This window comes from Acipenser ruthenus, chromosome 28 (genome assembly GCF_902713425.1).
Source record: "Acipenser ruthenus chromosome 28, fAciRut3.2 maternal haplotype, whole genome shotgun sequence".
Lineage (NCBI taxonomy): Eukaryota > Metazoa > Chordata > Actinopteri > Acipenseriformes > Acipenseridae > Acipenser > Acipenser ruthenus.
In genome coordinates this window covers 19,710,690-19,736,710 of record NC_081216.1, presented here as the reverse complement: position 1 = coordinate 19,736,710, position 26,021 = coordinate 19,710,690, and the positions used below count along the sequence as shown (strand labels likewise).

Here is a 26,021-nt window from a genome sequence, read left to right as displayed (position 1 = left end):
TTCCTCTCCTCACATCAGCAGTGTTCATTTCGCTCACATCTCTCTTAAAGCATTATGACTCAGAGCCTTCAAGCTGCTGCGTCATTGCATGTAACTTGGGGACAGTAGAAATGCAGCTTTAATGATTTGCTGTAATGTTCATAGCTAAGACTGTAACGAGGCAGATGGCTGTAATTTTTATTGCAATTTAATATGTTTTTTGATACATTTGCTATTGCATTAACTGCCAATGCTGGTTTGTATTATTTATGCCTTTCTCTCCATTTACTCATCTTATCTCATACTGTACGCACATCCTCTGTAAACTAAATAAACTGAAGTCATTCATGATATGACTGCCATTTATTGCTCATTTCACCCCAATTAGTCTCCCTTGCCACCAATCTATTCACATCTTCAAATACATCCCACAGATGCACTGCACAGTTCCTAAAACACTATGCATTTGCTATCACAGCAGAACGACTCAGTGGGGTATACTGTTATATAAGTTCATTTTACCCCTCAAAGCAGGTTTCTGCAATGGTGACTGTAAAGACTGCTACAGTCTTGGGAGTTTATAACATCATCGCTGGTTAATACACTATACTATTTGTGCTCCATCTTCCAATGTGGGATGACATTATGGACAAACTACCTATAACGGTACTGTGCTATAAAAGGTCATAGGAGCAAAGTATCACATTGAATGTAACGCCAATATCAGCAGTGATGCCATCTCTCAACTTCCACAAACAGCAAACACTACATTAATAATCAAAATCATTCGTACTCTTTAGATGTAATAATGTTAAATTTGAAATGGGTATGGAAAAAACAAAAGAGGAAAATATATATATATATATATATATATATATATATATTAGCTCAAAGAGCCAGCTGCCCAACGTTTCGATATGTTGTACATATCCTTCTCTATAGTTTTCTTTTTCTTTTTTTTTTTTAATTGGTTAAATCATCATTTTATTATAGCACCAGAAGCTATACAGGGATAGAATAAGATTTTAAAAAAAGGAAAGAAACACATGATGGAATTGGATGTACAGACACTCTTCAAAAGAAAGTCATGCACGGTCAGTCAGTATTCCAGTACAGGGAACACAGCTGTTCTGGGGACTTAAACAACAATTTACAGAACAAATAATTGAGAGCCCATCCACAGTCAAACGAAATGATCGTCAGCAGGAGGTTTTAAACTGGTTCTTATCATAGTGTAAAGACTTGTCTTTAATGATAGGACCATCTGAGCAAACGGGAGGATTTCAACTTAGACCTAAAGTCTTGTCAGTTAAAAAAAAAGGACTGTGAGAATTAAATACTCATCTTTACATATACACAAGTTATGCTGTGAAAGCATATTCGCTTACAAACATATAAAAATACTTGTTAACTAGTCTGATAAGAAAATAATGTATAAAAGTATATAGCAAAAAACATTTAATCTTCTCCAACAATTGAAGGATTAGTTCCATCTTTTTTTTTATATTACATGAAGATAAAACAAAAACTAACATTTTGTTTCTTTGTATCCCTTATTCGGAAATACTCACATCAAAAGAAAGACAAAACAGACTTTGAAATATCTTAATAGTGATGTGAACCCTCTTGAACAATAAAACTGTGAATTTAAAACATGCCTCCACCCAGGAAATCAGTGAATGGCCTGTCCCAGCAGAGTTCTCTGGGTTGGAGAGTTCAACCTCCAACCAGCAATCAGGAGGATCACCCCTAATATCTAGATGGATTGGACTTCCAGGCCAGGTTAGGTTGAATCAAATTTCAGGATGGGTCATTACAGAGTTACAGTGTCAGCTTTGGTGAACATTGGTTATAAGCACATGGTTACAACAGTGTTGCATTATCATTACATTCTTAAACTTGTACTACTGGCTACAGTCAGTTAAGACCCTGGAGGCCCAGCAAGTTCAAAAGGTCCAACTTTACCAAGGTACCAAGCTTCACTTGACATGACAATATATTGTTAGGTCAAAAGAACGCCAGTCCGATTGTCCTTGATACAATACAGTAGACTGACTGGATATGGCCACTGGAACAAAATGGCAACATTATAAAAAGAAATACAAAATTAAATTAAAATGAAAAACATTGACAAAATCGGGCCAACAATTAATGTTGCCATTTTTTTGGCTTCAATATTTTTTTTTCATCCTGGCACAACAACCAACCTTGTCATCACTCTCTGTACTTAAATATTGAATTGATTAGAAATATTATTCCAATCGTGATGAATTTCAGTATGTACAGTAGCTGATTAGCACATTAAAGTAAAACTGAAAATGGCACGACATACAAGACGTGAAAGCGTGATTAAAACACCTCACTCGATAAGACAAAATTACCAGTAGCTAAAAACAAACTTTACTTATACATTCCGGATTACTTTACTTATACATTCCGGATTATTATTATGGGTGGTGTTGTTTGTTTCCTTGTTTCGGTTGAAAGTACAAATGTCATCATGTGGCAATTTAACAAGCAGCCTTAGTGTTTAGTTTCGTTTGTGTGTTGTTGTTTTTCAGTTGCCTCAGTCTTGCTTTGGGACTTCACAGAGCCAGCTTGTTGGACTGAGGCTATCACAGTGACCGTTCTTACAAGTCATACAGCTATTGAAGGCAGTACTGATTGAACCATGATGTGATGTCAGAAGGCAGGAGTAGGGACTGGTGGCAGCAGCTGGTTGCAGATGAAAGTGAAAGGATCCCTCAGAAGATCACACAGTGGCAGCCACTCTTGTCCTTTTCTTTGCGTGTTGGTTCTGGAGAGGGCGGGCATTCTTGCTCCTGAAACTTTCTGTGGAAAAAAAATAAGTAACGTAGGGTAGGTTTTTAAATGATGTGAACTATTCTGTTTAAGTTTAGTCAGCCAGTTCCATTAGAGTTCTATGATAGTACTATTCATCTATAGTATAATAACAATCATCAATATAGCCTTACATCTTTGATTGCTATAGTTTGTAGATCATATGTAACCAGATTGGTATTCTCAGTAATTAGTTTAAGTCTGCGAATGAGCAGACACTGGCTACCACCAATTAATCAAGATAATCCCTTAAAAAAACAACTTTTAACAAATCAAATGGTCCCTTCTAAATGGCTACAAAGCTGTCAAGTTGGCGTACCACTGATCTGGTTCCCTTAAGATGTCCTGCTTTACCTAAACGACATGACATGCAAGAATCAAGCTAATGCTTATCGGGGTATGATATATAGAGCACAATATATACGTGTATGTGACTAAATAACAGGCATCTTACCATATAAATAGAGCTCATATTGTAATTTTGGTAACTTGTGGTATTCATTGTAAAGTCATTTTACAGAATGGCTTATGCAAGTGATACTACGTCACCTGCAGTACTATTGGAAAATACCTTATGATACAGAGTCAGATGTTTCACTAACACAGCACTGCTTTTGAAGAGCCGAAACCCTAAATGTGTCTATTGTTTTGTGTATGGTAAGCTATGAAGGAGTTTCCATTGTAACTGCATGCAACGTGCAGTTTTTAAGCTAAGCGATTAGAAGATAATCTCTTACAGTGAAATCTATAGAAGTTGCTTTGACCAATTACTCAAATGTTATTACTATAAATTGATAAATTGTTGTTCAAATGCCTGGTTTGTCGTAACATTGTATAACGTAATATAGACTGTGCAATAGTTTTAATGTATTGCCTGCTTGATCGTTTATGTTGATATTCTGCATTGCTTGCTGATTTTATGAAAGTATTAGATTTAATGCATGATTAATAAATCCCTTCATTTTAAAATAGATTCCTGGTAAATCATTTGCCTGTGTAACAACCTTCATTTATGAACTTTAAATTAAATAGCTTGTGGTCTATTTTTAGATCGAAGACCGAAGCTCATGTAAAGTGCGGTGTGGGATGGTTGATTGTTTGGCCCAGGATCTCGTCTTTGGACCGATAGGAGGCGCCCTCATTTGAGGTGTGACCTGCGACATCGGTCAGAGGTCACCAAGGCCGGGTGAAGGAGGACCACCGACTCCCAGAAGGGAGATACAGCTGCAAAGGAGGCCGTGGGGAGTGGAGGAGAAAGGCTTGCAGAACAAGTATTGTAACGTGAGCCGGGAATATATAGGTGGAGGAACCAATAGGATTAGCGTAGCGAGCTGAGCCTCACTCCTAGAACTACGGCAAGCATCAATTTGTTGTAAAGTGTAGATCTGCTATCATTTTCAGAGAGCGACATTGAGAACAGGTTTACACATTTATAATAAGCAGTTATTGCTTTAAGAATAATAACTTCTACTATATTGCCCACAAGTAATACCAGGTTTTACAGTGTCGTGCAACCTTTGCCTTGTGTAAAGTACAACAAGGCTCTGCCAAGCTGTTCTATACAGTATGTACAGCAGGCCATGCGAGTAGAACCCAATGAACTATAGCCAATCTTTAGCAAGGTTTAAAACTCATTATTAGCACTAGCAATATTATCACTGGCTCCCCAGATTTTAAAGCATTGGTTGGTGGACAATAAAATTATGTTTATAACAATAAAATGTACTTTGAAATTTTTACAGGCAAGTTTTTTTTTTTTTTTTTTTACATTGCACATTAATTCACCGGTATAGTTTAAAATATTGAGCAGATAAATAGGGAAGAGCAAAAAAAGTTGTGAGGTGTTAATATCTGCCTGTGCAGCAAAATATCTGCATAGCGCCTGCAGTATGCAGTAACAATACACCTTGGGTACACAGAAAAGCAGACCTTTAGAAGAAGAGAAAGCAAATTCATTAGAAGCTGCTCTTGGGAATTCAGTGGTATGCAAGCTATTTCACAGCAAGTCATGAAAGTGCATCACAAATTTAAAATGAAAGGTTTGACTAAAGACAGAACTACGACTGTGAAGCACCAGCATACTAATTATGCCCACCTTTATATCAAATGAACATTCAAAAGAAAATGCCAAGGGGGAAAAACAAAAACCTCTATCAAAAGATTTTCTTCTGTTTTCCATCTTGAACTGTGGCTTGTTAATTGTATAGCTGGGTAGCATTCCTTGACCAATACAGTAGAATGAATGCAGTAAAACCGAGCCTCACCTTATAACTCTAACCAGTTCATGAAAAGCTTGGTCTACGTTCATTCGGATTTTTGCAGAGGCTTCCATGTAGGTTACTTTTAGTTGCCTTGCTAGCTGTTGCCCCTCTTCTTGCGTCACCTAAATATATATAAAAAGAAAATATTACATGAAAGAAAATCCACCAGAATCCCCAGTTAATATGTTCTGGTATGCATGATCACTGAGCATCACACGGGAACTCCTTCAATTAAAAGTATGACCTTGCAGAAAATGATTTTAAAAAAGCCATATTGTACAGGGTTTACTGGCCTCAACATGCTAGGTTAGTACAGTATTATATTGAAATTCTGGGTATTCTGGTGCCCTCCACTGGTGATCTAATTAAGTGCAATCTAAGCAACCCAATACAATAGGGCAAATATTATTATTATTATTATTATTTATTTCTTAGCAGACACCCTTATCCAGGGCGACTTACAATTGTTACAAGATATCACATTATACATTATTTCACATTATACAGATACCACATTATTTTTTACATACAATTACCCATTTATACAGTAGGGTTATTACTGGAGCAATTTAGGTAAAGTACCTTGCTCAAGGGTACAACAGCAGTGTTCCCAACCGGGGATTGAACCCACGACCCCACGACCCTCCGGTCAAGAGTCCAGAGCCCTAACCACTACTCCACATTCTGTACATTCAAGTTGTGCACATTTCAATATGTACAACTTGAACGTTTCATGCAAACTGCTTTATATTTCACGTTTTTGTCAGAAACTTATTTTGGAACCCTCTGGCCTGAAGCGGGTTAAAGTGCTTAATTATGAGCTGGCCCAGATAAAGAGAGATCTTCACACTGTTTCCCAGATGAAACAACTGACTGACAAGTCTTTATAGACTGTCCCTTTATATCCACTAGATGGCACTTTAGACATACAGTACAATAAAGAGGTTCTCTTCTATCACTACAAAAAAACTACCAAATGTTCTGAAGGTCATATTCCACTGACAACTGCTGCCGGCACTTTTAAACAGTCCAGTTCCTTCAGAAAGCTGTGCCGGAAACTCATCACTGGTGCCATACAGTGTGGCTGTCCACTACACAGCTTTGGGTCTGGCCATGATTTTGTACATTTAAAGCAAAATAAACACCAAGCAACAGATATAACAATTTGATAAATATACATTTCCCCCCAGCCTACAATAAAAAGGTGTCATTTAGCTGGCTGTAAGCGGAACAAAAGCCCTGTCCATTTACAAACAACAAATACTGTCCCTTAAAAAGGGCCTCAAAGGGCCATGTAGTAGATGCAAACAGTTGTTAAGAGACTAAAAGCAACACAAAACAGAAATCTAGACACACAGGTAAGGTGTTTCAGTTTGTTGGAGCCTTCTAGAGCTGATAAGAAAGAATGTCCTCCCATTACACTACTGTAAACTAGGAGACATAGTGACAGCAAATAATAGGGAAATGCTGGCATTGACCTTGTTTAACTGAGGGGATTTGCATACAGTCCTTCTAATGCATTTAAAAGAGACAGAGAATCCTGAGTAATTCACAAATTAAATCAAATGGAAACCCTGTGGTGACATCCACAGTCCCCACTACAAAAAATCCTGGAATGCCAGAGGCTCCAAGAATTATTCGCTAGTCCTCACCTGTCTCTGGTGCTCCAGGTCTGCCTTGTTACCAACGAGGATCATGGGAAACTCATCACGGTCTTTTACTCGGAGGATCTGCCTTTGGAATTTGTAGATTTCTTCAAAACTAAAAATGAGTAGGAAAAAAAAGGAGATGGACATACATCACAAGTCCATTTCTGAGGTGCATTTAAACAAAAAGTCCCTTTTATAAAAACAGCCAACATTCTGTGACCACAGTAAGTACAACAGGTTGTTAAATATCTGATTCCTGGAGTTTTAGAATAATGAGTCCTTAGTGTAGGGTTTTAAATCTCATTGGAAAATGATCAGGGCCACGAGAATCAAACCTCTTCCTTTTCACTAACTCAGCTGTAAGCACTTTGTGAGTCACTAACACTCCCAGGGCTGATGTGAAGCACATTAACAGAACCTTTTGAGAATGTCTCTGTCCTCTGTTGTTAATACTGTATACAGTAGAGAATCACGACAGACATTCAGGCAGGCAGTCCTGTATTACAACCATATGGAATTCTAAACCAACATAATCTCTATACCAGACATATACAAACTGAATGTACACCTTATAACATAGTATGTATGTTCTTACATACACCACCACTATATTCTCCTTTTCCACAACATGCATCCCTAGCAGGGGATAAAGAAGAAGAATGTTCAAACCTCTACTGTATTGAAAATGAACTGCAAGATCCTTTATTGAAGAGAAGGACAAAAGCCTGACTATTTAAAAGGAAAACTGGCTTCTAATCCACAACTAAGACTCAACAAAAAACCATGACAGATTCATAAGCACATGGGTAACACTCCATATGATCATGCATAATGACAGAAAGAGAGTATGTTGCTGCATGTGTCCAGTGTTTTAGGCTTACCTTCCTCTATCGGTGACAGAGAAAACCAAAAGGAAACCCTCCCCTGTCCTCATGTATTGTTCTCGCATGGCCCCAAACTCTTCCTGTCCGGCTGTGTCTAGGACTGACAACAAAAGGGAAGCCACACGAGTCAGTTATGGCCCAGCACAAATGAACATTAGCAGGGAGTCAAAACATGAAGCTGTCTCAATTGTAACCAGGCTAATACAGAGAAAGTCTTTTTGACAGCGTGGAAATATTAAATATTACTCCCGCCTCCCGCCCCCCTCCCCCGAAAAATGAAACAATTACATAGTAATCTACACCTGAGGCAAACTGTTAATTCATTTAAAGCAGGGCTTCTCAAACCCCCTGTGTCTGCAGGGTTGTCATTCCAACTGAGCTCTCAAGTACTTAACTATACCCTTAATTGAACCGATAATTTGCTTAAATTAAACCTTTTTACTTTTTTTTCAGCTCTTGAAAAGTAGCCAATTTCTCTGCTGTTACTGCAATGTTGAATATACCGTAGTCTTTGCTCTTCTATATTGTACTTACTGTCCAGCCGTGCTGCCCTCTCATCTATCACACACTGTTTTGTGTAGGAATCTTCAATTGTCGGGTCATAATCTGTGACGAAGTAAGACTGCAAAGAACGCAAAGAACAAGGAGATGTTAAAAATCACTTCTTTGCAAACTTAAAATGTCTAATTTGGTGGCCAAGGACCCTGGGTTTAGGCACCACTGTATATGACAAATGAATCAGACAGCAATCAGAATGGAATCCAACTGGATCAGAATGGGATCCAATAGCAATAGCGCTTAGATCTGGGGTGTCCAATCACGGTCCTGAAGGGCCATTCCACTCCAGGTTTAACAGGTAAAATGATATAATTAACTACTTTAAGATCTGGACGGATGTTTATTTGGTTCAATTAAACAATTTAGAACAGGGTTGGAACAAAGACTAGGATTGAGGGGCCAATTTCGGACACCCCTGGCTTAGATAACAAAAGCTCACTAAAAAACACATTTTTTGGTTAAACTAAATGAACCTTGAAAATTATTCTGAATAGATGTGTGAATTCTCACATACAGTTGGAGGCGGTATAATACATTTATATTTTTAAAAACTGTAGACTCATGGAGCAGAATGCTACATAAAGCAATTAACCTTTTAGGGTTTTATTCCAACAGTCTAGTCTTTTGGCCACATGTCCCTTTTAAACCATAGCAGTTTATCATTACTGAAGCACTAGAGGGTTAACTCCATTTCACAATGCTTCTGCTGGGTAGTGCTGCAATAATTCACTGCAGTGCATCCATTGCATCAATTTACATATATTACCAAACTACATCTAAAAATACTACTTCTCCATTACACATTCATATTACTTAATAATAATAATAATAATAATAATAATAATAATAATAATAATAATAATAATAATAATAATAATGTATACCAATGGTAAATAAGGCTGGTCAGTACATTATTACACGGCTCAATTATCCATGACCTATTAGCAAACAAGTCAAAGTTATTAGGTAAGCTGCTTTGTCAATCCCCAAATCAAGTTTTCACTTGTCAGTCTGGCAGTTGGCAGGGAGGTCACCTTAAATCACTTAGGAAATAACAAATTAACCAGTACATCTATAGTTTGTTGCATGCGTATGTTTTTGGTCCCATGATAGTAATGGCTTGTGGGAAACAATCCCTTAAAAACACCAAGGTGGTGAATATTACATACCTGATTAATGTAAATGTATGGTAGCGTACATCATGCATATTCATGTCAAATATTAAGTCTAGCACTGAGGGGCAGTGGTCCCTGTATTGCTGTTAGGTGTGACATCTTACACCAGGAAAAGAGAGGAAGGAAGCTCCACCTACACACAGTACAGGCTGCCCATGGAGTGAGCGGCAGCTACAGTCCCAGGCATGCTGAGTGATGGTGATGTCACAAAGGGGATTGTCCCACTCAGAAGGCAGAAGGCTTTGAGACTGAAATCTCAGCCTGAAACGTACACTGTTTGTTGTCTTCCCAGTATTTCACCACTCGTTTTTAAGTTTTTTTTTTTTTTTTTAATGGTTCTGGTTTCTCTCTCAATGGCTATTCACATAAAGATGTAGTTAACGGAAAATACTGAACAAGATCCATCATTACTATTGTAATCATACAGCTGGATTTAGCCGAGCACATCGATCCTTCACTATCTTACCAACAGACGAATAAAGGATGAGAGTGCAGCCTATTTCAGGATGTTATTAAAATGAATAAACAACATCAGGGTGCTTACAGACCTAACTAAATCAGGTCCATCTTTCTTTATCCATAACTTCCTGTAATTACTGTATTCTCTTCCATGACCTAATCTAGTAGATTAATTGAAAAATACATTAACAAGATTATTTACTATACTGTACACAAACTGCAATGTTATTGGGCTGTTAGTTTCAGTAAAAAATTTAAAAACTTTAGGACTAAAATTGTTCAAACTTAAACATGTTATTGGGAGTGAATGCAATTTTCCATTTAAGACTGTAGGAGTTCAACATTAAACTGTATATGGATGCCTGCGTAGAATCACTGAATATGAAAAACTGGACAACACTGTACACTTGATACTATTTAAACAAAATCTATATTTTGCCTGCATCCTTTTGACAACGTTTAGTCTAAATTCGAAACATTTAACAATTAAACTCTTAAACTATTAACACATCAAACTGAGTAAAAATAAATAAATACATGCGCTAGTTGTCCATGCACTTAAACAACAGGAATTTGATACTCTTATCATAGCACCAAGTAATCTCATTACCCCCCTTGTATGAAAGGGGATCCAAGATTTCATTGCAAACCTGGTCTGACCTGGGCACTCATGCAACACCTACTCAGTGAGAGCAGTGGCTGGCATAGACTCAAGACTGGACTTGGACCACCAGGACTAATCTATGACATTTAATAGCTTTTTGCTCAGGGATTTGACTTGAATCCAAGATAGAGAGGTGAATGGACAATGGACCCGTTGTTAGGAAAACTGAAGTCAGGGACTTTCTTTTCTATTAAAAGTGAAACTAATGAGAAGTTTATAGATGGACTGTGGGGGGGGGGGGGAGAAAGCCTAAACCATACACCATGTATGAGTTTAAACGTACACAGTCTTGATATATTGCAAAGCATTGTGCTTTGAGTCACTTGTGGCTGTCTTTTGTGTTTTCATGTTATCTGTTGATTTATTTTAACTGTGTGAGGAAGTGAAAGTGAAATCAAATTTGTACTAACAGTATAATTTTAAAGTTCAACAGTGAACTTGTTTTTTGAAAGTGTGCGTATATCTAACTGGTAAACAACCAACTGCACCAAAGGATTAATCATTTACAGTAATAAATGCAGATGTACAACCTAACAAAAATGAGCACAGGCTAGTGGTATTATATTGGAGGACTTTTTAAAAAAAAAAACACACGTTACCTTGACCACAGCGTCAATATGTTCGTTTTAAATGAGAATTACACAGTTGCTAATTATTAAAAAAAAAAAAAAACACAACAAATAAAAAAAGTATAATGTCTCTTCACCTGTTTTTTTTTTAATTTGGGAGTTTTGTGAGCATATACCCACAGAAGGAAAAAAATAATAAATTACTCCAAAAGATAATACTTCTTCTAAAGAACTTTCATCACAGTGTCCTTCTTCTAAATTCCTAAGTGATTGAGTAGCCTTATTAAAATCAAATAGCTTTTAGATAATACTCGCCATCCATTAGCAGATCAAGATTAATAAGCAACACAGCGTCCATATTTAATTGCATTCTATTCAGCTCTAACAGCACTTCAATAAGCCAGAGGAACCCTTAATAAGAAAAGGGATTAATGCAAAGATTACCAGCACGACTTAACCAGGTAACATTCTACTCACAGACACATGTTTCTTCTGCTGATCAATCCATTCCTCTTTATGCTGACAATGCAATACTAGTAGGACTTTTTTTTTTTAAACCAGACACCCTAAATATACATCTAAGGCCAAAAGTTTTGCCTCACCCAATAGAATTAACTCATTTTGCTTCATAAAGATGTATGAAACCCGCCGCATAATGTTACGTTAACATATTGAATTGCATACCGCTTTGCAGTTTTCCCATATACAAAAATTGAAGAAACATTTCAAAATCTAAAATGACATACTATGGCTTCCGGTACACTTGAGATATAATTTTGTAGTTTCTTTGATTACATGATGTTAAATAAAATATCTAAAATTATGTTCATAAAGTTTCTTTTTTTTTTTAAATCATCTCAATCCTAAAATTGTAGGTGATGCAAAACCTTTACTTTTGGACTCCCAGAAACAGCCATGGATCTCTAGGAGTCCACAGAGAGTAGAAGCTGCACCAGAGTCTCTCAGTGAAATGTAATTTCACCACCAGATGTGAGAGGGCTTTTACTCATTAACAATGCTGTATGTATTGTTGTGGAGTGTGCCGGGTACTTTTAGTACAGTCTGGAAGCAGCCAGGTCATCACAGTCACATGGGCGCCATGCCAACCGTCTAATCAAGGGCCTGTCCCACAGCCCTCGCATTCAGAATTCTTGAAGAGCTCCTCAATCAATCGACACTTCCTCAATAAATCGGAGCAAGAAGGCACCAGCACCTCAAAGGAAATTTCAAGGGCAGCTGAATGAAAACTGGAAATTAATTAGCAACAGCTAATGGAAAAATAAAACTACAGCTGATTACACAGAATTAGGGGGTTGCAGGCTCAAGTATATATTAATTAAATTTTAAAAAAGCATAGCAAAGTGTAATACAGCACAGTGAAAGCATGGTAACACATATGGTAGGCAATACAAAGAATATCTAGGTATGGCAAAGCATATTAATAAGCCTGGTAAACAAGGACATCATTTCAGAAAAATTCTGGGGGGAGCTAACCTGTGTCAACATTTAACATTCTCTGTCCCAAACAGCATCATGAATGAGAAAACACATGCAGTAATTGGGCCAGTACAATGAGATAGCATTCTTATTCTTAAAATAAATTATACAAAGTGAAATGTAAAGTATTTTTAAAGCACTGCACTGGTTTATAAGATAATGACATATAGATCGTCCGGGCCCCAGAATAAGATCACAGAAGACTGTAATACAAAGCTTTCATAGCTGATACCAATTTCTTGGCAGAGGAATTCACTATTGCAGTGCCAGTGGTAATCATGGCAGTCACTGAGGTTCTGTCACAAGACAAAGTCCCTCTAGAATCTGGGAAGGCATATTAAAAGCGCCCTCTACGACTTCAGTACATTTTGCTCTGTGCAGAAATGTATGCAACCCAACGCGCAAAACATCTAATCAAATACAATGTGTTTCATGTTGTAACGACATGTATCATTTATAAGAAGTTCAGCACATTCAGCTGGCCAGCTCATCATAAGAGACTTGTTTTGAATGCTTGCTGCTTTTATATCATGTTTGTAACCCTTGTATGTCACTTCAACTTACTACTGCTCAGAATCACTGACATTTTACAATGAGTCACTTGCAGCAGCTTGTTAAAATCAAAAGCACCATGATTGTACTTAATATCATGACTGCTAGTTAACAGCTTTTTTTAAGATTAATATGATTACCAAACATGGCTCAGATGTTCACTTCACAATAGACAAAATCAACTGATAACGGATCAAACTCGGGCCATTGCTAATCTGTTGTCTACCTGATCAATGTAAAATTAATTCAAGTAACTCAGTGACTATTCTTATTTATTTATTCATAGTGGTTGTGATTTAAGCCTCAAATCATTTCAAAAAGCGTTGCTCTTCAAATAACTATTTTCTTTAGACCTTTCTTACAAAAACACAGTTATTCACAATTTACCACTCATAAGACAAACAGCCCTAACCCTAGCTTCTACACCTTGTTTAAAAGAAAGATGAGAACTTCCAGTTATGACTGGCTTAATCCTAAGGGATTTACAGTGAGCTCCAATCACAAACCAAGACAGTTTGTGGTCATTTGTGGCAGCTTAGCTAATGACTTCCCACTTCCAGTGACAATATTTCCTGTTTTAAGGAAGACAAAAATGCAGCCGCAAAATTCTAGGCAAATAATCCGCTTGACTTGTATTTGCAGAGAGCCCATTAATCATTTCCTTTCTAGATTTTATATAATTTCCCTTGTAGTCTGAAGTGTAGCTGAGAGAGGGATCAGTGAAGCAGAGGCACTTTCTACACATAACTCACTGGCTGAACTGAAACATGAATTGAGGAATGTAGCATTGCAGTGCAAGGGCTGGAGCTCCTGCAGTAACTCCTGAACTCTGTTCCACAAGAGGCATTCTGGGAAGTTGAAATGCAGTGATGCGTGTCTCTTAAAAGCAGCTGGCTTCTAGGAGGCTGCACTTTATTGGAAGAAAGTATACCACGCACTATCTATTTCTGATTTATTTGCAATTTTACTGCAAGAGCTCTCCCAAACATCTAACACACTAAACAGCCAGTAAGAAAGATAAAGGGCATTCCTTGACACAGTAAAGCAGTTTAATTTTCCAATTTTATTTTTTAGCAGGGTTGTCCATTTCCAATGAAATCTTATTGCCACAGTCTGGGGAAATGAACCCTTTATGGTTAATGCTTTTGTTTTTCTTCCCCTGGCTAAACAAAAACTGTAGACCTTTTTGTAGAAATGGCTAACAAACTTGTGAGTCACAATTGCTGAAGAGTGACTAGAAACACAGATGGGATGCTAGAACAGCATTAAATCCAACAAAACATGATGACAAAACACAAATATGCAGAGACACATCGTCGAGGTACGAGTCAGAGTCCTCTGGAACAGGATTTCATTCGTCATTCACAAGGCTGGCTTTCTCTGCCACAGAGGTAGTCTGCACACCCTGGCAGAAGATCCAATAACTGCCCAATGGAAAAACCCAGTATACAGTACAAGTTAATATATTCTTTAAAAAAAGCACCCCAATACTAACCATGCACTTTTCTCACCTTTCTGTAGTGTATTTTCTGTCTAAAATTGTAAAGGTGTAGCAGAAGTCACATACTGTATAATGCACTGCAATGGAAATTAGTATACACATTAATTATTGTACTGTATATCCTTCATATTAATTGGTGTGGACAGTACTCTTGGATATCAATTTACTACATGCAGTCATCAGCACATCTGCTGGTGAAAGAGGGGTGTTGTCATAACTGGAATTAGGAATATTTTAATTCTGGCTTAAAACTTCTATTCTGTCTACAGAGACAACCTACTGTGGAGTACATTCAATTGAACTGAACAGCAGCTGATCTAAAAAGCACAGTTTAAATGTTTATGTCATAAAGGTTAGAAAAATCAGACACCTAACCTGCATGTAAGTTTCTTTAGTTTATTCCAGCATGCAAAATGTAAAAAGAAAATAAAACGTCAAGAAGGTTAATATTTTACTAATTTAAATGATGGCAGATTCTAGCTGTACCTGTGTTTAGATCAATTGGATAGATTCCTGTAAGTGCAAATGGTACTGTGCAATCTACTGTACTGCTTTAGGCCAAGGAGGGGAAGTAATTGGGAAGCAGGTTGTGAATAACAAGTCTGAAGTCATGAGTAAGGCCCAGTGAAAATCGTGCACATTTTCTTTAAAATTCACAGCAGTGTCATGAGTAAAGTATCATATTTCACTGACTGTGTACGGAACTATTTTATAAAATTATGTGTACAGGTTATTATTATTTTTTTTTAAACATCAACTATAGAGATAAATGCACTGACATCAAAATCAACGTCAAAGTTATTCAAGCACCTTACAATAGCTTGTGAAACGGTGTTGTAATTAACAGCCTGTAGGTAAAGTGTATCTGCAAGGACAGCTTTCAGTTCTAGTACGTAAAATGCATGTTCATCATTTAGGTCTTCCAAAATAAATACAATGTCTAACCCATACTGATCTTGGTCATCAGTCGACTCGACAGTGACGACTGACAAGCAACCAGACTGTTTTACCAATTCCATAATCTCCTGCTTGTGATATTTGGAAACTTTAGATAAAGTATTCATGTCTCAGCTGGGCTGATGAAGGAATCACTCCACCATTTGCTACACTCTGTCTGAAGAATTTGCGAAGAATTTGCGTAACTTTTGGTTGTCCAATTTTTCAAAGGTATATTTGCGCAAACGCAGGTCAAAATTTAATGTGTTTTGTGCTTCACAGTTTTCAGTGGACTTTTGGAACATGGAAGTCACTGTTTTTTTGTTTGTTTGCAAGTAAAGCAGTTGCAGTACTGCTCTGGATTTCCGCCTTTCTCTTTGGGTGAATACTTGAATCTAAACGCCTGTCAACAGCCGATTCTCGGTAGTGATCTACAGTATTATTATTATTATTATTATTATTATTATTATTATTTAGCAGACGCCTTTATCCAAGACGACTTACAGAGACTAGGGTGTGTGAACTATGCATCAGCTGCAGAGTCACTTACAATTACGTCTCACCCGAAAGACGGAGCACAAGGAGGTTAAGTGACTTGCTCAGGGTCACACAATGAGTCAGTGGCTGAGGTGGGATTTGAACCGGGGACCTCCTGGTTACAAGCCCTTTTCTTTAACTACTGGACCACACAGTAACCTTGCAGGACGTACAGAAGAGCTTACCTCCATCACTGTGTAAAACTGCAGACGCATTGCTGCAGACGCATTTTTAGCCTTTTTAGAGACAAACATTTTCTTGTTTACAGTGTGTAGTATTTTAATTTCCTGACTAGATTGCATATAGTCATAAATCATAAATCACTGCACAGTACTGTGTGCATGGCGAATAGTATATGCAGGCAAACAACAGAGCTCTACAGTTTCGTTAATGTGATTTTTTTTGTATGAAATACAAATAATAATTATGAAATAATTTATTTTTATTTCTTAAGAATATTGTAAAAAACATGGCACAGCCCATGAAATTGCGATTTGCACAGGGCCTTTGTCATGAGCACTGCATTCATTCCAACAGGAAAGAAAGCCCTGCTGGCATTGAAACATCTCAGCCGCTGGGCTGTAAAGGAAAGAAAAAGCCAAAGGCAAACCTAGAGTTTACAATCCTAGCCAGTTCCACTTCTGGAGAAAAACCTCAATAAAAAAAAAAGTAGCAATACATATATTACACAATATGGCAAGTTAAACTAATTAGCCACAATACACCCGGAAGTGTACTGAAATTAGATAGCTGCTTAAAAAAAGAAGATAATACTAAGTGAGAGGGTGGCTATTTAAATAGCCGGTATTTAACATGTTTAAATTAGTCTTTTCAATTGTCCTGGTTTTGAGCTTTGAAAATCTGGTCACCCTACCATTTGTGGAACCATGATCTTGAGGGGTACCATCATAGCCCTACTTACTATCATAACATAATAATATAACAAATAATGTTATTGTACTGTATATACATACAGTACTGCATTTACTGTAGACACAGGCCAACATATTTCCAAAACAGATCATAATCTACATATTCCTTATCTGATTGAAGTAATACTTGTGTATACAACATTTACATTTGTAAGCACAAGTTGAAGCACATTTACCAAGGTCAGTATGTGTTTATCAGTTATTAAAACTTTCCAAGTCTATCGCTAATCTATCGAATTGCAGGGATTCACCCAATAACCTAGATCCATAGGAAACAAAGTAGATGTTTGAAGCTATGCATCAACCATTTACACTCTCTGCTGGTTAAGGACCATCTTTGGCACCTGTTGCTTTAAAAAAAACAACAACAAAAAAAAATTGAAAAAAAGTCTAACATTGATTAACTTAACTTTAACGTTTCTGCCTAGAGACCAATACAAACTCCAAGATCCTCAGTGGAGAAATGTGGTTTAACAGCAGCTTAGCTACAGGTGAAACTTGTTCTTGACTTGTTTGTTTAAAGCTGCATGCTGCAGTAAGTCAGGTGGCTGTGATACAGACCTGTTATGCAAAAGGATATGGCTCTGTTTAAGGTTGTGATAAATACAAGAGGAGACCAAGATCAATTTAACAGCGCTGCGATTACAATTTCAATCAATTTGTGAAAGATCAGATTATTTCTGGGACACTATCTGTGTTTGAATACACACTGGAGGCCACATCAAAGAACCGCGATAAAAGCCTTGTACCGAAGGCTTTCAAAGTCAGTTCACCGTTGCCTCCCATTGTTTTTTGAGGGGCCTACATTATGCACAGATTTGTATCGAGTGGAGCTATTTCTGTGCAAAGTTTTTTTATCCAGCAGGGAGCAAAGTAATTGTGAGAACGCAAAGACAAAAAGCAGAAAATCAAGAAGTTAACCTTTACACTCAGACATAAATTAACTTGTGGGCTACCGAGTAGTGCATCCAGTAAAGGCGCTCCACCTGGAGTGCAGGATGTGCCCTATAGCCTGGAGATCGCAGGTTCGAATCCAGGCTATGTCACAGCTGACCATTACCGGGGGTTCCTAGGGGGTGGCACACAATTGGCCGAGCGCCGCCCAGGTAGGGCGGTCTTAGGTCGGCAGGGGAATCCACGGTTCACCGCACATCAGCGACCCCTGTGGCCGATAGGGCGCCTGTGGTTCTGCAGTGGAGTCACCAGATCTGTGTTGTCATCCGGCACTATAGGTCTGGTGGCCTCGCTGTGGATCCGCAGTGTGAAAAATGACGGATTGGCAGGAGCACATTTTGGAGGACGCGTGTTCCAGCCAGTGTTCCCCAAGTTGGCGGGGGGGACAGAGGCGAGGGCGAGGATACAGATAATAATTGGGCATACAAAAATGGGGAGAAAAACCGGGGTAAAAAAAATTAATAAATAAGTTGCCGACGACTAAATTAAAAAAAAAAAAAAAGAAAATTAACTTGTATCCGTAACTATCAAAAAACTCAATAACATGAAAGAAGTGTTGTACAGATTTAAGTTTCAGCATACTGTATTGAAGAAAACAGGTTATAAATATTACAAAATGATGGAAGGTCAAATTTTTTATATAGGCCAACAATTCTGAAAGGTTCTGTAATAATATTTCTGGTTAACTGCTTTTCTATATTTGCATGTAAAATAGCATTGTAAATCTACCCTTGTCCTTATGTGGTAGGACTAGCTTCCAATAAGCGAAGGGTGAAAAGGAGAAGCAGACAATATTTCACTACAAAATGTTTTGTTATTTCCTGATTGTTTTGTATTTCCCAAGGTTCACATGAACTGAATCTAAATTATACATATGTTAGCCCCTTGTAGTTGGACACATCGTTTCTGGCTGGGGCACATCGGATTCCAGGGCTCACTGTGTATCCTACTTTGGATCAAATCCCAGGTTTTACTGGGTCAAACGAGACCTGATCTGTACTGATCAACCAAAAATCACACCAAAACATGAACTGCTGCTGGTATATTCATTTCCAGACAAACTGTACTCTTAATAACTTGTTAAAGTTTCATTACGGGTATTTTCATTGCACTTCATTGTATCCCTCCCATCATGTGTGTACAGTACTGTATGTAGTACTTATTTCTAACACTTAAAAACAGAAGAAAAATACATACTTGTGACTGTGAATGGGTACTCCCCGCCCCTGTGCGCATATGTATTATTTTGTATTTGTGTTGTTATTATTTTGATGTATGGTTTAGTGTGTAAAACCACAATGTTTTCTTATTATTGTTTATCACCTGGATGGGTTTAAAATGCCCCATCCAGACAAAATTGTGAGAATGCGTGCTCAACAGCGATTGATTATTGACAAACTGGGCTGTTGACCACGCATGTGAGAAAACCTGTGCCGAATGTGGTCGAGGTATAAACTAGTTAATTGATAGCCAGTTAATCCCTCGCCCACAATATAAAAACAAGCAGCTTTGGATGAACGGGATTAGTGTGTTCAGAGGCAGAATGAGTCGAGAGGTGAATTAAAGTAAATACAATTGCTATTCATGCTGGATATATACCAGCGCGATACTTGTGTGTTCCGTGTCTGGTTGTCTGTCTGTTTTGGCCACCGTGCCGTTTTGTTTTGTTTTGTTTAAATATTTACTTTGTTTGTTTATTAACATGCGTAGCAGCACATTCAATCACAGTACTTTGTCCGACCTTCTTCCATGTCTGACATCACCCATCTTGGCACCGGACCTGTGCAGCTGTGCATGCCAATGAAAACAGCATGAGTGACCTGATCAGCTAGTGGTAATGTGTTGGTGTGTTTAAAGCACTGCTGATTAAAATGAATGCAGTTGTGGAACCACTGATTTAGCAGAGGAGGACCAAACCCTACAGGTCCCTGTGCTTTATCACACAGACACATATTCCATGGCTACAGACTCCCTTCCCCAACTTCAGGTGTGAGATACGGGTCCCCACATTCCTGGACTACTAACAAAGGGGAAATAATGTATTAAATCGTTCAAAGCACTCTACAACAGGAAGAATGTTACCATTGATGTTCACAGACAATTACACTAAGGTTACAAAAGTTACAAAATGCAATACTTAGCCATTACTGTAAGCCAATTAGCAGAGAATATTTATTTGCATGCCCCCATATCTCTTAAAAATGCTGGACAGCTGCATTTGAGTAATTGCAGTTCAGCGAACACTGAACCTCATTGAAAGTCCTGTGACCTCTCTGGTTATGTGATTCGCATGAGCTCCAGTCCCCTGTTTCAGTTCCCCACTAAGCCTATCTATTGTGTTTCTGTTATTGTAACTAAGCTATGTATTAAAGCCTGCTTGTTTTGCTGTCGGAGGCAGAAAAATGGCATGAAGGATTTCTGAAAAATCGCAGAGGTTCATGATCTTTATTCAGACAGCTCTCGCTTTAATACTGTATGTTCACAGCTTCATGAGGAAAAGCCAGATCCCGAATTTATGAAATACCACAACCTGTTTTTTTTTTTTTAAGGGATTTACTGTCCATGTTATTAAGAGACAAATGTTTATAGATTATAGTAGTTAGTGTATAGTATAGTACAGGTGGCCGGATGCTTCAAAATAATAAACTATATATATATATATATATATATATATATGATGAAGACTACCTGTAATATGGTTTCTTCATAGGATGATGAACTCCACACACAGTTTTGTAACTAAACTGTATCCTTTAAGGCCGCCCATGCAGCATTTGATAGGCTGCACAAAATGTCAGTTTATCAGCCGAGATAATTACTGGTTGTTAGTTCCGCTGAAAATTAATTATATCCTGTGGTTACTTAGTAAAGCCCGGCCACGCAGCATGGAAACAAGCTGCACAAAACGTGACAATAAGCAGGTTTGTGAGATGTTAGTAAGAGAGGTAATTTCTCGTGGCAAGTGGTTTTTGAAAAATCGTGATATATAAAACAGTATGATATTAAGCATGGTGATATAAAACAGGTTCATCTTGTGTATGTTAACGTTATTCTATACATTATTAAAGATACAGTAATTGTTATTAATACCTGTTCGATTATCCATACAAATCGATTATGCAAACTAGTATCGGTTTGGATAATTGACTCTCCACTGTGTGTGTGTGTGTGTGTGTGTGTGTGTGTGTGTGTGTGTATATATATATATATATATATACTGTATATGATATTTTGCTTTACTTTATCGTGACCTGCATATCGCAATATGTATTGTATCGTGACATTAGTGTATCATTACACCCCCTACTTAATACTGTCATCAAACAAGCTTTAACCACTACAGGATTTACTGTGCAAAAAAAAAAATGAAATAAAAAGACAGGTGACCTTGAGCTTGTTGTGGGTACAGGATATGCAGAACTCCATGTGCTCATGCAGTGTTTTAAGTAAACACTGGTGTTTGATCTTCACTGCTCAGTGATTACCCTTCAGTCAGGAAAAAAAAACACCTTATGACTGCACTGTCACAAGGAAAATGAAACCCACAGCATGTTGGTATCTTAACCATTGGTGCTTGATTTCTTAGCTGACAATATGGTACCACAGGCTAGGCCAGCACTGTAGAGAAAGTGTTTGTATAAAACGTACCTGTGGCTAACAGCAGGAGATCAATGGCAGTAAACACTTACTGTAGATGAGTCGTCATACAATCCTTGTAAAATTAAATTACTACAGCTCATAAATAAGCTTCAACGCAAAATTAAATTAAATAAGAGCTCCCTCTATGCCATATTAAACAAAGGAAATATATTCCAAATCTGATTAGATTTCTCAGAGAAAATGTAGATAACGGGAAGCAACAGAAAACAGAACTTCCTCTTCTAAATGGAAGGTTTTGCAATCATAAAAGCTGAATCCAGGATGATGCCCTATGGTAATTCAATTGTACATCTTCATACAACAGGCTTTAAATCCAAAAAGCTCCACTGAACACTTTACAAAACTACTCTGGGAATAGATTTCTCCATTGCATGTGGTTGAAACAGGTAATCAAGTCTCCTATGGTGAAAAAAAGTACTTAAAAGAAAGACACTTCATTACTGAATCTTAATTATAGCAGGTAGTTCTCTTAGAGGCAAAGGAACCTCAACATGTTACATGACTGAAATAATGTACTTCTTATTTTCTGGGGTTTTTTCCATTTCCACTCATGATCGAGTAGAAATTCACTCTTTGCTTTACCTGCAAATGCAGATGACATAACAAAAAAAATTAATTCTCTCTAATGGAAACTGAACTCGACCAAACCTTGACCCTGTGGTTACTAAGCTAGCATGTTCCCTCTTGTAAATTCAAGAGGTAATCAGGCTTAGAACAGGAGGACTGCCACATAACTTGTTTGATATTTCACTCTTCTGGTGGCTTCTAGATTAAGTCTTGATGAGTTGCGATAGTGGGAGGGAATTCTTGAGATGTTTTTTCCCCCTCAGTGAAGCGAACAGGAAAAAAATCTGCCCAAGAGTATGCAACATTGAAAAGCTCATACGGTTCAAGGAGCCTTGTCCTGGAAACTTTTTAATCCTCAAGCTTACCTTGCTGGAGGGCACGCACTAATGAATGCTGTACCATCAACAATAACACGGACACTATTCACTATTCTATTGCAGATGGTGGATCTGACCAATGTGGTGTGTGTACAATTTTCTTGAGCTGGCAATTGCGTGACAGTAAAACCGTTGTTTTATCATCACAGGTCTAACAAAGAAGTGTCCATTTTGCCATTTTGTACATCCATCTTTGTTTATGATATTCATTATGTAGTCTCTTCAAAGACGCACATGTCTGGTTGCACTGGCAAAATCTCAAAGCGAATGGCTTGCGGTACTGAACTAACATAAGTGAAAAAAAATGCACCCAAATTGTCCACCTCCGGATTTAATCATCATGATAGGTGCCAACTCTACACATCTGCATTTGATCTGAATTGGTGACTGCAGTTGGCTGTGTACAGTCTGAAGGGTTTTAAAATCGGGCTTTTCAAAATAATATGCTTGGAGGAATTCCAAAATACAAAAGCATTTACAAAAGGAACTATCCTGTAGTTACAGTAACCTTAGATATTGCAATATTCTGCCTGCGTTCCTTACTGATGTTACCAATTGCCCTTAAATAGCCCTTGTTAAAAAGCTACAGAACAGCACATCCTTACTTACTCAGAACGATTTCAACACTAACAACTTCAGGAGATCACTTTCTCCCACCTTTGATCTACAACACAGTGATGCCTCCCAAAGAACCAACAGAGTGCAAGACATCAAGAGCTCAGCAGCCTGACACACTCCTTGTGTACTGCACACACATTTTGGTATGATTTTGGACTGTAATTTGGTGCAATTAAAATTTCCAATTTAATTTATAACCAGACCTAACATTGATACATTGGTGCCCAAGAATCAAAACTTTTTGACACGACTGTGCTTTTTTTACAGAATAATCACCATCTGTTGCCCTGTTCAACAAATCTCAATATCCCAAAATGTGTTTCAGATTTTAATTGAAACAATTTAGAAAGCATATTAACACACAGTTATTTTTAGCATTATTTTTGTTTTGTTTGTATCTCAATGATACTAAATCATAAAACAGATGTTTTGTGCAATTTTAGTATCTGGATAATCCAGTTAGGGCTGGAAGTAGTCCTGCTTTACAGTTGCTAAGTATTGACAGGCTGGCAGCTGTGTTAGCCTAAAAGTTCAGGATCGAAATGTAAGATTCCTAATAACACCAGCAGCTGAAAGATTTAAAAAGGTAGTTAGAACAGACTCCATAGCTTTGACGCCATGCCAAGTCCAACTTCCCCCGTTGAGACTGAAACGAGTTATTGCAGATGTATTGGAGATGGATGCCATTTATATTTTCATGGTATAGACACCACAGGGGTAAATTTGGAAACAAAAAGGCACCAGATCTTAGAATTAAGGAGAGGGATAGCACTGTGTTTATACAGTACACCCACGGACCTTGATTTACAGTAGCTTCCATATATGCTTCACTTCTCCTCTGCTTGTTGGTCTTGTGCCTTATTGTTGGTGTAGGTAGCTGCAGGCCCACCTTTGCCTAGCCACATTTTTAACAATCTTCAGGTTTGAACAATACCAGTGGCAGGTCGACTGATCTGATAAACAGTAGCAACAACACTGTTGTTTTTTGCACCATTTTGGGTGCAGAAAAACGAGTAATTTTCTAACTCATGAATGCTGCAGCCTAAAACGTATCGTTACAGTACAGTTTTGTCATTCAATTCATGGAACAGGAAAGCGGGTTTTTTTTTTTTTTATTGCTCATGTTATCGAGGTTTTTTTTCGTGCGGTTCTGTTTAATTCTGTTTAATTCTCGCCTGTCAGACAAAAAGGTACCAGATGTGAGATCCAGTGCGGTCCGGATGCTGTTGGAGAGGATGCGACTGTCCCTTTTAATGTTGTTGACAAAAGAACCATTCCTTGAGACAAAAAGTGCAGTACAAAGAAAGCTAACCAAAGTTTTAAAAATGTATTTTTACATCTTATTAGATCAGCTATTCACAGCGGTCCCCATTTTCTTCTGTGAAGATCTCTTCAAGGTTCTACACTCCTACTTCAATTTGTAAAAAAAGCAGATATTTAAAAAAACCCAGAAATGAATTCATGCTGTGATAACAAATACCAAATAACTCATACTATTCTAAACTGGAATCTAGTCGTTTATACTAAAAGTATAAATACACATTCACTCTCAACAGACTTTAATAGAAATTCACATCATCCAGAAAATGCCAACCTTATCCAGGGGCTACATTAAAAAGTGGTATTTATCTGATATGCCAACTCTTGATTTGATATTTAAACAAGATGTTTATATCTAGTGAGTGTATCTTTACTCTAACAGGGGTGTTTTTGAATTCAAAGCAAACATTTCAAAACAAGAGAATAAATTCACAGAAAGCACAAAGAAAGTCCTGTTATCTTATGATACAAACAAGAAGCCTTTTTATTAAAGATAGCTGGAACTCATGTAACAGTCAGCCCCTTCTGCACACAAACATCCAACCATCGCATTTAAAAACCTGAGGCCTACAATAATTTAGAAATTAGAGTTTATTAATAAGAGAATCATTTTTGGTAACCAGTTACTGTTTGCACAACCATATTTATTATTATTATTATTTATTTCTTAGCAGATGCCCTTATCCAGGGCGACTTACAATTGTTACAAGATATCACATTATTATTATTATTATTATTTGTTTATTTAGCAGACGCCTTTATCCAAAGCGACTTACAGAGTCTAGGGTGTGTGAACTATGCATCAGCTGCAGAGTCACTTACAATTACGTCTCACCCAAAAGACAGAGCACAAGGAGGTTAAGTGACTTGCTCAGGGTCACACAATGAGTCAGTGGCTGAGGTGGGATTTGAACTGGGGACCTCCTGGTTACATGCCCTTTTCTTTAACCACTGGACCACACAGCCATTATTTCACATTATACAGATATCACATTATTACTTTACATACAATTACCCATTTATACAGTTGGGTTTTTACTGGAGCAATCTAGGCAAAGTACCTTGCTCAAGGGTACAGCAGCAGTGTCCCCCACCTGGGACTGAACCCACGACCCTCCAGTCAAGAGTCCAGAGCCCTAACCACTACTCCACACTGCTGCCCATACAAAGAGGAAGGACAAACAATAATCTACTGGCAAAGTCTGCAGTTTTTAACTGCAAGTACATAACCTCAGTTATCTGGAATATAAAACTTTGGGGACCATGTCGCAAAACACGAAAATAGAAAAAAGACGTTACGAAGCAGAAACAAACAAAAAAAAACTGCAATGACAACAACAACGAGTTGATCAATTCAAGAGTTCATCTTGGGAACCTGATATTATAAATACATATATGCTGTCCCCTTGGTGTTTTTAATTAAACTGTTCTTACAAGTCCTGACTTATTTGCATATTACGGTTTACATGGATAGACAGGGATTCTTTTTTTGTAACCACTTATTTTTTATGAAACTGATACACAGATATGG

General features: G+C 37.6%; 1 protein-coding gene across 1 annotated transcript in view; it reads right to left on the bottom strand.

Annotated features, from left to right (window-relative positions):
- Window positions 1-1,422: 1,422 nt before the first annotated feature.
- LOC117435061 (ras-related protein R-Ras2) overlaps window positions 1,423-26,021 on the bottom strand; it is a 42,558-nt gene continuing 17,959 nt past the window's right edge. The window contains exons 2-6 of the mRNA XM_034057961.3: window positions 8,149-8,236; window positions 7,612-7,714; window positions 6,734-6,842; window positions 5,085-5,203; window positions 1,423-2,811 (exon numbers count right to left, since the gene is read on the bottom strand). Of these exons, the coding sequence (XP_033913852.1) occupies window positions 2,724-2,811; window positions 5,085-5,203; window positions 6,734-6,842; window positions 7,612-7,714; window positions 8,149-8,236 (507 nt within the window). The 3' untranslated portion in view covers window positions 1,423-2,723. The remainder of the gene's footprint in view (window positions 2,812-5,084; window positions 5,204-6,733; window positions 6,843-7,611; window positions 7,715-8,148; window positions 8,237-26,021) is intronic.